The sequence below is a fragment of the Pelophylax lessonae genome, assembly GCF_965119305.1.
Source record: "Pelophylax lessonae genome assembly, chromosome: 9".
Classification (NCBI taxonomy): domain Eukaryota; kingdom Metazoa; phylum Chordata; class Amphibia; order Anura; family Ranidae; genus Pelophylax; species Pelophylax lessonae.
The window spans coordinates 84,750,571-84,763,607 of NC_138776.1; the positions used below are offsets into that span (position 1 = coordinate 84,750,571).

Consider the following 13,037-nt stretch of genomic DNA (forward strand, 5'->3'; position numbering starts at 1 on the left):
ATTTTTGTCCAACCCCTGTATGTTCCTCAGTGAACTCCAAGAAATGAATTTTATAAGTACAAAAATCCCAATTCAGACACTGGGACATCCAAAGGCAGTCAAACTAAGGGGTTGGCAAAGTTAACAAAACACTAACAAGCCAACATAAAGAACGTGTGAACAGAGGACTAGGTGGCAGCCTTGGAAACTGGGGAAAGTGACCTGATGCTAACAAGCCAAAGAGGCACTGACAGATCTAGTAGACGTGCCTTGACAGAGAAGGGTAGAACATGATCCTTACTTCCATGAGTTTGAATGAGGATCTGCCACCAAGAAATGGTGGAACAAAAAACTGGTCCCTGTTGGGGAAACCATCAGTAATGACAAAAGAGAATCAATTTTTTCTAATGCAATCAGTGACTTTGAGCTAAACTTGCACAACATGAACTATAATGAAGGGAAATCTCCTTTTGATGCACTGGAGCTGAAGAGAAGGATGGAAAAAAGATTTCCTTGTTGAGGAGAAAGGCTAGAAAATTTACAATGGGTAAGATCTGACTGCTTGTAATATTTCTGTTCATGTTGTGATCAGTAACATTCATAATATGTTGACAAAGACCCTAATATTTACAGAATTTCACTTGATGGCACTTACCTTTTTATGATACTTGGTTATGCAATTACCCTTACGATTCAACTAAACAGACGAATTACCCTTGTTAGGTTACATCTTCTTCGTAGAGTTGAGCTTTGTTATTTCAAAGCCATTTGGCTCAATTCACATAGAGTTACTAAAATAGCGCATAGCGTTTTTCAATTTTTTTTTCTCGCAATTTACAAAAAAACGCTACTAACAAGCATGAGTTATTCCATCAAAACGTGGGGTATTTATTTCATTAAACCATGCAGTATTTTATCTCTTAAAAAACATAAATAAAACCTATGTACTATGTGCTAAAACAGCACCTACAACAATAATCACCATAAATATTACTGAAAAGAATGATACGTGATAAGTGTCAATAAATATGAAGTGCTTAGTCCCAATATTATTGCTAATGAAATCCACAGTGAGAGCCCATACAATGTGACAAAAAGTCCATTCAATATGCTATACAAAATGTATCCCCTGGTGCTGCTGGGTCACCATGTGCTCAAGTGAAGGGCTGCACCCACCAGACTTTGTTGACCAGCTTGTTGGTCACCCAGGGACCTGAGGATATCTGTCGACTGCAGTCTGGTATCCTCTCCTCATGGTGGTGTGACTCAGTGGTTCCAGTGGCAAATCAATCAATTGGTTATAAAGAGAGAGAAAAAGGGCCTCTCATAGCGTAAAAAAGTTTCTTATTTATTATTAAAAACATTTGTTTTACATGCAAACGCTGTAAAAAAAAAACTCCATATATCCAAACCTATGCTCCCTGGACATACAGGAAGCCGCTGGGCATCCACGTGCGTTCCAACTTAGCCGGATGTTGTGCATGTGAGTTACACTTGCCGCGTTTCTTCATCATGTGACATCCTTATGAAGTCATGTGACGCCCACCTATAGCATATTGGATGTACTATGTATGGACAAATTGTTTGGACATTGTATGTACAAAAGGTATTTGAGGTATATACATACTGTCCCTTGGTTCTACCCTCTACCCATCCAGCAGTACCTACCCTTTTAGAAATACAGAGCCAAGTATAATTTGTATAGAATTTGTTAAAGATAACAAGAAAATCATTAAAATAGATCTCCCCCAGTCAGCAGCAAAAGACACCTCACAGGGGAGTCAGTGAGAGCAGAGGGAGCCATTCGCTCCTGCTGATGTCAATCAAATCCAGTGACAAGGGAGTAGTCCCGGGCTGTGGGTCAATAGACACACGCAGTGTGGCTTGGTATCGAACCTTTATGAATCCTCCCATAGTAAGCGGCTTATGGGGTCACTCTGAATGCAGGAGGAGACAGGAGCTCTGGCGGGGGACTTCAGAAGACAAATATCAAGGCTGCTCTATGCAAACAATTGCACAGAGCAGGTGAGTATAATATGTTTAAAAGAAAAAATGAAAAATCTTTACAATCACCTTAATTTCTAAAGTTAGGAAGATACTTGAAAGTTTAATAAAAGACCACATAAAATAAAAGACCACTACACTGTATAATTATAATGAGGTTTAATGTTGATAAATGTAGAGCTTTTGCACTTGAGGGCTAAAAATGTGCATGCATCGTACATTCTAGGAGAACAGCTGCGGGAGTCAATGGCTGTGAAGGACCTGGGTGATCTGGTAGATGATGGACTTAATAATAGCATGCAATGCCACCTGCAGTTTCTAAATCTAGCAAAAACCTTTCTTGTATTAAAAGAGGTATAGACTCCACAGAGAGACATCATTTTGCCAAAAGTAACTCTCCTGAGCTCAGGTGTTATGCTTTAAGAGAAGGAAGGGTATCTTATACTTTGTTAGTAGCGCCTAGAGTCTTGCTGCCCTCTCAGGACCATGGGTATCCACAAGAACTAGAAAGATAACAAAAGCAAGAGAAGGGCGCACTGACCTAGTGCAATTTCATTAAACATTTATTGAAAGATAAAACAAATGGTGTCATACATCATACTCACAAACGCATGTAATCAATACGCATGGCAAAGCACTGTATGGACAGATATCCTCCAGGACATGGACTGTTCCAATGCTGCAAGAAGGTCAGATGGCTTCTATACAAGGTAGACTGACGCGTTTCAAAGGAGAACCCTTTTCCTCAGAGCCTTCAATTTTATTTTTTTAATAAATGTTTAACGGAATTGCACTAGGTCGGTGCGCCCTTCTCTTGTTTTCGTTAGACATCATTTTGCCCCTGTACAATTCATTCTGCAGACCTCAGCTAAAATATGCAGTTCAGTTCAGTGTTCGCAACCAGTTCACATATCGGAGAACTGGAGAAAGTACAGAGAAGGACAACCAAACTGATAAAAGGCTTGGAGGAGCTCAGCTATGAGAAAAGATTAGAGGAACTGAATTTATTTTCTCTTGACAAGAGGGGATCAGGGGGGGGGGGGGGATATGATCACCATATATAAATACATAAGTGGTCCACATAGTAAACTTGGTGTTGAGTTATTCATTTTTAGGTCAATACAGATTACAAGGGGCACTCTTTATGTCTGGAAAAAAAGAGATTTCACCTCCACATACAGAAAGGCTTCTTCACAGTAACAGCTGTGAAAATGTGGACTAGACATTCTCGAGACCTTGTCCTGGCCAGATCAGTAGATTGGTTTACTAAAGAGACAGCTCTTAAATGCACAAAATATAACTGGATACCAACATTTATAGATAATACCACCAAGAGTAGTTGATGCCAAGAAAATTCAATTGCCTCTTGGGGGATCAGGAAGGATTTTTCCACTGCTGGAGCAAACTTATTAATGCTTTATTTGGGGGTTTCTTTTTTGCCTTTCTCTGGATGAACTGTGGGTATATAATTGTGTATATGGAGGTTTTATTTGTTATTTTTTTTCTACTGGTTGGACTAGATGGACTTATTGTATACCTTAGTTCAACCTAACTATGTAACTCTAAATGCTGCCTCAACAGTCTGGATCTGGGATCCTCCTTTATCCCAGGCAGCCCAGACATTGTCCCCTTTATCCCAGTTCACAATATGGCCACTACCTGTACCACAATTATGAAGATTTTGTGCCTTGAGATTTTAAAAATAGCTCAGACTGTGCAAGCAACTGAGTAACACCCCAATGCTTAAGGGAACAACCCCCCCCCCCCACACACACACACTCACACACACACACACACACACACACTATGATCAGTTTGCTGAGGACACACATGCCATGAACCATTGTCTTTTGACAGAAACCATAGACACTTTGATAACTGCACACAGCTCCCCCTCAAATGAAGGTTATAACACAGGAGCTCACGAAAATTACATTTGTACTGTCTATGTTGCTAATGAGGTCCTAGGGGGGAATAATGGCGCACTTCGGAGCTGATAACTGTGGAGCCCCCCCCCCCCCCTTAATTGAACAACAGCCTGGACTTCTGCTGGTATCCTCTCTTTAGCTAACCTTGAAGGATGGACTCCATGACCTCAAGGGACCAGATCACTCCCCACTAGGATAACGGTTTGATGCACTTCCATAAAGCAGGCTTCACTTGTATGTTTACTGTGTGGTGATGCGTTTACTAAGCCACTTGTGTACTAAAAATTGGGTGTTAACTATTGCTTGTTTTTATCGATGCGTGCTCTCCATGTGCATATTTGGACTGACCTCACAACCCTTTTTATACCCACTAACCTGGTATTGGTCTTGCACGGGGAGATATAGACATCCCATCTAGGTTGTAGTTCAAATCACCTCTAAATTGCACTTTTTGCTATTAAAGGACCTTTTCATTTGCCACTGCCTATAGCCCATACATTAGTCAGTTTTTTTAATTCAACAAGTGAGTTGAAAGAAAAAAAACGTACCCGATTCTACCATCCACACATTTGAGGAGAATGGGGGAATCGCGTTAAGCAAGCGTATTCTAACTAATGGCAGGGAGACTACAGATTACACTAGCCAGAGCTGCAGTCTACTCTATAGCCTGCAGTGCTGATTAAGCAGGCAACATCTGACAGGACGGTTGAACAGAAGTTGAGCAGTGGATCGACTTCTGTACAACCACAGTGCCCATACATGGATTGAAATTTGTCTGGTCCCTGCTGAACCGGACAAATTTCCATCCATGTATGGCCAAAGTTACTCAGGTCTATTTACATCAGGCATTCTGTAGGGGCAATAACCCTTTGAAGATCTGCAAAGGCTGAATGGAGATCCGTCACTGTGCTGAGACACAGGCAGGTAGGAAGACATAAAGAGACAGAGAGCGGAATGTTAGCTTGTTGCCCCTGGCAACCACCTCCTGTACTCAGGCACCTGACATGCTGTCAGTCCAGGTGTCTGCAAAGGCTAATAGATCCCCCCCCCCACTTTGGAAATTGGGGGAGTTCCTTCACATTGAAGTGGATTTTTCAGCAGGTTTAGTAGATTTGTGGTGATACTGGCAGCTGGCTTGGGTCAGTTTTTTAGTAATGAAAGGAACTCTTCTTGGTCTCAGAAGGGGGGAAATAAGACCTACCCGAGGCCTAGGCTTCTTCTGCTGTGGCAGAAGAGTGCAACTCCTGCCACTGACATCCGTAATGAGGGAGTCAGGGCAGCACCAAAGAGTTGCTTTGTAAATGCATTTTGCGTGCCTGTTGCAAAGCCCTGCATTTTAGCCAAACAGTTCTCTGCATGTTCACTAATAGGAGACCGTAGATTCACTGATAGGTGATGTCTACCTGCACATCAACACAATAGCCCAAAGCAGAAGGCATCAGATCTAAAAGTTTCTAAAACAGGGAATAGAAAACAGGGTTTTGGAAAGGATTTCCAAACGCTTTTCAATGGGATCCATTAAAAACAGGTGCATGCTGTAAAGGGATCGTTAGCGCTTTAATAATATGGGATATTGCCAAGTATGCAGCAAGAATGTCCCATTGCTTTATAAAAGCATCCTAGTCCATAAATGATGTCTGGGACTAGCATGTGCACTGGGAAGTTCTTGGTAGTCCTAGGATCGCTTAGAGAACCTAGACAGGTAGCAGCACTAGTAGAGGTTACAGACTGCTTTTAACCATTTTAAAGTGGAGTACACATTATTAATGAGAACTAAAACAGTCTCTTAAAGCCTGCAAGAAATGGCAGCTGCCTGAAACTCCTCAGTGACAATGTCATCCATTAATCATTTCTGAAATTTTTCATTGGAGAAAGTCAGTGGTAGAAGGCTCAGAGGCTGTTAAGGTAGCAGGTAGGTCAGATTTAGATTCAACAGGGGAAAGCCTTTTAGGTCTGCAATTAGTTCCATAAATCCCTGCACAACTGCAGTGAATACCTACTGGACTGATGAAGGGGCAAGGCTGGATGAACCTAAGGAAGACTCTGGGGACTCCAGCAGAGGATACCATTCAATGCTGTCAGTGCCAGGTGTTCATGTATGTGTACTGCAGGCAGCACCAGAACCATTAGTGGAACATGAGCTAGACAGACCCATTACAATGGGCTAAACCTTGGGTGCTTATAACCGAATGTTGGTGGCAGAAGAGGTTCATGGGTCCAAAGGTGACCAGGTCACTGTAATGGACAGCAAAGACCAACCAGGAAATTTCCTTGTGCTTAAGAGCAGTAGCAGGAAGCTGATTCCTCACACTGAGTGGCAGAAAACAGGAGTGCAGAAAACACTCCCCTACGCGGCATTATCACTTAGTAATCAACAATGACTCTTTCTACAGTAAACTGACAGAAAATAGGGATAATAAGGGCACCCAAAGGTCCTGATAGTTGGGAATTCCCAATGCTTAGCCCTTGCTGCCTACTTACAAAGCAAGTCTTCAGACACTGGGTTGCACCAGAGGTTGTGCCATGGCTCTGGACCTGGAAAGCACTTTGTGGGTAACACAGCCCACCAAGGTATAGAAAGAGCCACAATATGGAGCCCAGTGTGCTAATGATACAGTCCAGGTTATCCCAGAAAAAGTCCAGTCCAGGGTTCTTTTAAATTTCCTGTGTCCAAATCCTCCTATAGGCAGCAGTATACCCCCCAACTGCCTCTGACTCGTGTCTCTCCAAAATAAGGTCCCCATGACTCTAACAGTCAAACCCATGGGGAAGCATGTCATAGCTGAACAAGTCTGATCCAGGAATGCAACACTGTAATGATACATTTTCTACAACACTATCCTGGCTATATATTGGAATAGATTTACAATCCTGGTTTCAACATTGCTTTGTTAAAATGACAGTATTTGGGTCTATAGCTGTACTGTTGTGGGTCTCTTATTAGGCTCTGCTGTAACTGTCATTAAAATTTTGTATTGCTAAATTACATGAGGAAGCATGGTTTGTTATCAGTGGTTGCATCTGGAGCTACAAAAAATGTTACCAGAGCAAAAGTTAACTAGGTTGATAAATGCGGTAATAGGACAACTAATGGCTTTATTTTTCTGTATAATGACCAAACATAATGTAATATGTGTTCAAACTCCCAACAAAATTAACTGCTCACAATTGTCTTAAACATAACATTCAAGCTGGATTTTGTATTATTCATGTGGGACCAAAACAGCCTAAACATCTATCACATCTGCATTTGGTAAAACTCCATATAACTGGATATAGAATGAGCCTACGCTATATTAACAAAAGTATTGGGATGCCTGCCTTTACACACACATGAACTTTACTGACATCCCAGTCTTAGTCTGTAGGTTTCAATATGGTGTTGGCCCACTCTTTGCAGCTATAACAGCATCAATTCTTCTCGGAAGGCTGTCCACAAGGTTTAGGAGTGTGTCCCAGTCTTAGTCTGTAGGTTTCAATATGGTGTTGGCCCAACCTTTGCAGCTATAACAGCTTCAACTCTTCTGGCTAGGCTGTCCACAAGGTTTAGGAGTGTGTCTATGGAAATCCTTGATCATTCTTCCAGAAGCACATTTGTGAGGTCAGGCACTGATGTTGGAGACAAGGCCTGGCTCGCAGTCTGCACTCTATTTATCCCAAAGGTGTTCTATCGGGTTGAGGTCAGGACTCTGCGCAGACCAGTCAAATTCCTCCACCCCAAACTCACTCATCCATGTCTTTATGGACCTTGCTTTGTGCACTGGTCCAAATCATATGGTGGAGGGGGGATTATGATGTGGGCTTTTTTTTTTTTTTTTAGTGTTTGGGCTTGGCCCCATAGTTCCAGTGAAGGGAACTCTTAAGGCGTCAGCATACCCAGACATTTTGGGTCAATTTCATGCTCCCAACTTTGTGGGAACAGTTTGGGGATGGCCTCTTCCTGTTCCAACATGACTGTGCACCAGTGCACAAAGCCAAGTCCTTATGATAATATAGTGTATGTATCCAAGGATATGCTTCATCACATTAAACAGTATAAACTCAGTACAAATACATTTGTTAAATGTTCTTCTAAGTAAGCTGTTTTTTTTAAGGAGAAACTTTATATTTACCAAATTTTTACAAAAAGATTTTTCCAATCCTAATAAATTTAGATTTACACAGATCACATATGCACAATTATTTAACTAAATGATAAGTTCACCCTCAAGCTAAAATCCCTGCATCTATAGATCTCAAAATTCTAACACTAAACTATCTAGCCCTGTAAAGAAGAAATCAGCATACTTACCTTTTTGAAGCCGATCCGACCTGATCTCCAGCGGCGGAAGCTCTGCAGAGGACACGGCCGACAACGGCTGTGAAATGAATGGGAAGTGACGTCACTCATAGACTTACTATGGGTCTTCTGTTGTTGGCTGTGTCCTCCAGCTCAGCATGGGATCAGGACGGATCGGCTTCAAAAAAGGTAAGTATACTGATTTTTTTCTTTACAGGGCTAGCTAGATTGGTGTTAGAATGTGGAGATCTATACATGCACGGATTTTAGTTTTAGTATGGACTTAAAATATCCACTACTGAGTCATTCATGTTTGTACAAGCGAATTGCTAACTTCTTAGCGAATTGATAATACTCAGGTAAAAAATTATGAGACCTGTCTAATAATGTCACATACATATAACAATATAGAAGTACAGAATATTACTCACCTGGAAGGCACAACTGCAGCCTATCGACCACAGTTGCAATATTTCTCTGCTGTATTCTGCATCTTATGATATCTTCTGTCTTAGCAATGACCTGGTATATATAAAAAAAAATTGTTATATTAAAAGAGGAGAGCATTTTCTTCTAAATAAAACACATAGCAAGTGGCAGCTATCACCGCTGCCATGCAGAACTTGGATCCAGAGATGAATCAGCACACATTTGATTCACCTGTTTGACTTCTGAAAGTACATTCGATAAGTAATCAATTAAACAAATTCCCAGGAAGCAGATGAGAGGAAAGTGGCAAGTGAAAATTTTTCTTTATCAATATAACAATATAAAATGTTTTTCATGGAGTCCATTGAGGGACAGGATTGTAGAGTGGTCTACAGAATGTTAAGCCCCCTCATAAACCTTTTACGATCTTTAACGGTCATGCCTCAGTTTTGCAAGCAAGCAGTACATAAGACTAAAAAAAGAGATGGGCAGGACTTGTGTCCCTCAATAGATTCAAATTAAATATATTTTATTGTACAAAATTCCTACTTTCTTTATCGCCCATTGAGAGACACAGGATTGTAGAATAGTCTTTGAAATCCATAGCGCCCAAAAGTAATTCAACTGAGAGGTGAGCAAAGCCACCGGAAAAATGAACAGATGTGGAATTTAACTAGCATCAATGGCTGAATGGAGGCTTAGTGAATAACAATGTACTTATAGCAAGTCCTAACCCACGTGCCCCTTCCCCTGAATTTCTCATTGAGATCAGTAGCACAGCCATCAGTCCACCCTCTTGTGCCTGTAATCCTAGACTTTGACCTTTCCCTTGGCCCACACTTCTAATCATTGTCTAAATCTTGCTGCTGTAACTTCTGGAACATTTCCAAAATTGACCCCTTTAAAACCAATACCACAAACCGTCTAAAATTCACTCCCAGGTTATCTCCTGCCTCAAGTACAGAAACTGTCTCCTTGTTGGCCTACCTTTAGAGTCGGTTCACACTGGGACGGCACGGTACTACTTCGGGGGCGACTTGTGCATTCCCATGCACCACGACTTCGGAGCGACTTGCAAGGACTTCACATAATGAAAGTCTATGCAAGTCGCTCCGAGGTCACCCCGAAGTAGTACAGGACCCTTTTTCTAAGTCGGAGCGACTTGTGTCGCTCCTATTAGAATGGGTCCTGTAGCGGTCAATGGACCGCGAGGGAGCGCGACTTGTCAGGCTGACAAGTCGCGCTGTTATGAATGGAGTCTAACACAGGCTATCCCCTCTTTTGTCCATCATTCACCTTACCAACCATTCAGTGGCTCCCCCTTTCTGCCATTCCACCACTTCCTTGCACTGGGTCAATCTATAAATTCAAAATGCTAACAACAAGCAAAGCAATCCACAACTCTGACCCCAACTACATCACTAGGCTCAACCAACAAAAACACCCAAACTATCCACTCTGTTCCTCCCAAAACCTTCTGCTCTCTAGCTTCCTCGTCATTTCCTCCAATGCTCACCACCAGGACTTCTCCAGAGCACCTCCTATCCTCTGAAACCCCCTACCTCAATCTGTCTGGCTTTAAGTGAGCCCTGAAAACTCATCTCTCTCATCTATTTTTTAAAGTGCTGCATAAACTGTATAATAAATCATTTATATTAAAGTGATTCTGAAGGTGTTCATTAAAAAAAAAAATACCAAACATGTTATACCTATCTGCCTGTGCAATGGTTTTGCAAAGAGCAGCCCCAATCAGGATAATTTACTGTTTCTTACCTTTCCGTGCCATATTATTCATTTTTTGGTATTATTTACAACTGAGCCTTTTCATGGTGGAAATAAGGTAATAATTCATGAGAAAAAACACAGATCCATGAGAAATAAATGCTTGTAATAGCTGATTAACAATTAAATACCTATTAATGAGAAGAATACTGATTGTTCAAGCCTAGGAAAATGACACCAAACTCTTATTATGCAAAGGTGGTAGGATTTAAAGCGGTATTAAATCTAAAACCAAAAATGTAATATATTGCAGTTTACCAATCATTAGATGTGGTGGCTTAATTTCTTTTCTTTGGCATTTTTCCCTCTTTTTTTACCTGGTGATCTGGCCAGTCACATATTTTCAAGTATCTCTGGATGAAGGAGCAGAGGGGGCATATTTGGACAGCAGAATTGTCAGTCTGGGGGAAGGGGTGTGTTAGATAGACTGTAAGATTTAGAAAAACTTACAAATTAAAGCTGAACTCCAGCTAACATTTTATAAGCAGTTACAGCAAACAGTTTTTTCCTTTTGGGATAAAAGGTTTTACTTTTAAAGTGATACTAAAGGTCCAACTTAAAAAACAAAAAAAAACACGTTATATTTACCTGCTCTGTGCAGTTGGTTTTGTGCAGAGCAGCCCCGATCCTTCCCCCTGCTGAATGCCCCCATAGCAAGCTGCTTGCTTTGGGGGCACTCGTGTGTACTTGCTCCTGAGCTGCCTTCATGTGTCCATAAGACACATGGGCCATGGCTCTGCCCTGTCCCCTGCTCCCTCCTCGCTGGCTGTGATTAACAGCAGCAGGTGCCAATGGCTCCTGCTGCTGTGTCTAAGCCAATGAGGAGGGAGAGACCCAGGAGAGCCGCTGCTCTCGTGCACATGGCTGGATTGAGCTCGGGTAAGTATTAGCGGGGGCTGAGGAGGGAGCTGCACATTAGAGGTTTTTTACCCTTTACCTGCAAAGAATGCATGAAGGTAAAAAACCTTCAGCCTTTTCAACCACTTTAAATAAATAAAAGCTGATCACTGTAAACACCCCCTGCCAGTGACAAATGGTTTGTCTCATCTCTGTTAGGCCCCTTTTACACCAGCGGACCGATTGGGTCCGCCTGTCCAATTTTCAGGCGGACCCGATCGGACCACCAATTGGAAAGCTCTTAGTCATTAACCGGAGACTAAACTCCTGTAACCTACAATCAGGCACTATAACAGCAACATGGTGGAGACAAGATTAAGTAAAAAAAAAAACATAATCTTTATTATACAAAGTAAAGAATACATTAAAATAGAAGTACAAACCCCAGACCTCTGGAGAGTGTTGTGATACTATCTATGAATTATATGTAGTTCACAAGTGAACAATACAAACATATATGTACATCCAAATGAATGCAATCACAACAGATGATGTGCATGATGAACTTCTATCTGTAAGGACCACCCGTTGTTCTCTATAGAGCAGCGGATGTCAGCTCACATATGTCTGCTGACACCTGCCAGCATCCAATCCGTTCCACTAAAAACAGATGGATGTGTATCTGTTCCCAATCCTTCCGGCAGACAGGATCTGATGACAGTCCAATGGAAGCAGCCAGGCGGTACGTTTCCATCCAACCGCACCATAGAAAACAGCGGCTGTGTCCGCTCTGCATAGAGGAGCAGGCATGGACCTGTCATCCACCTGCTCAGCGGGGATCAGTGGAGAGATTCCCCGCTGAGCAGGCAGATCCGCTTGATAGTGTTCCTCGTCTGAAAGGGGCCTTACTGATACATCTTGCAAGAGAGCTTGTTCTTTTGAAAAACAACAGACTTACTGGCTAGGTCCCCAGGGAGACGTCATCTGTGACGAAACGCGTTGGGAGGGCGTGCTGACGTCACCACGTGATACCCAGAAGTCGGGCGGCGGCGTTCTATCGAACGAGCTGTGAACTAGCGCTATTGATTCTACACAAATGCTCTGGAGGAGTTTTGGCTTTGCATGGTGTTTGGTGGATATCGCGGCTCCCTGCAGACTGTGTGGACCACCTAGAGAGAGGCATTACGCCAGGATTCCATTGATGTCCTTACCCTGTGTTGGATGCTGACATACATGTGCGATCTGGTAAGAGTTTGGTGTATCTAGAGCATGCAGCACTAATTGCGGGTGAAGTCACACTAATTGGTAGTGGATTCTTTTCCTGCACCCTACACTGGATTCTTGCAGTTTTTGGACATTTACTTTACTATATTATTATACTATTTTTTTAACGCTTAATTGCGTTATCTTATTGGGACATTTATCACTGAATACTTTATATAATTTGTATATAAGTTTACACTTTATTGGTTGATATAATCACATGATCGCTGGTATTGCTTTATGCAGGTTGATTTATTATCAATACCTCAATTTAGCGCGGCTTTTTCTTTAGAATTCTTTATAATTTTACTGGCTAGGTTGCCAGATGAAAATAGAAGAAAGAAAGCCTAAAAAAAGAAAATGAATGCAGACATCACATCTAAGAATTGGTAGGATATAGAGGGATGCACATAGTATGATGAGGAAATAAATCTATGAATGCAATGGAGCAAGGGGTTGGGGCACACCGGGACAACGGCGATCAATTAAGCTAAATGGATATACCTTGGCATAAAGAGATTATGAATACTAAGTAA

General features: G+C 41.8%; 1 protein-coding gene across 7 annotated transcripts in view; it reads right to left on the reverse strand.

Annotated features, from left to right (window-relative positions):
* Positions 1–13,037, reverse strand: part of EXOC6 (exocyst complex component 6) — a gene marked incomplete at its 5' end in the record, with an annotated part of 513,187 nt that overhangs the window by 336,585 nt on the left and 163,565 nt on the right. For all 7 annotated transcript variants that reach the window (XM_082267958.1, XM_082267957.1, XM_082267962.1 and 4 more), the window contains one exon: positions 8,622–8,712. In XM_082267958.1, coding sequence (XP_082124084.1) covers positions 8,622–8,712 — 91 coding nt within the window. The remainder of the gene's footprint in view (positions 1–8,621; positions 8,713–13,037) is intronic.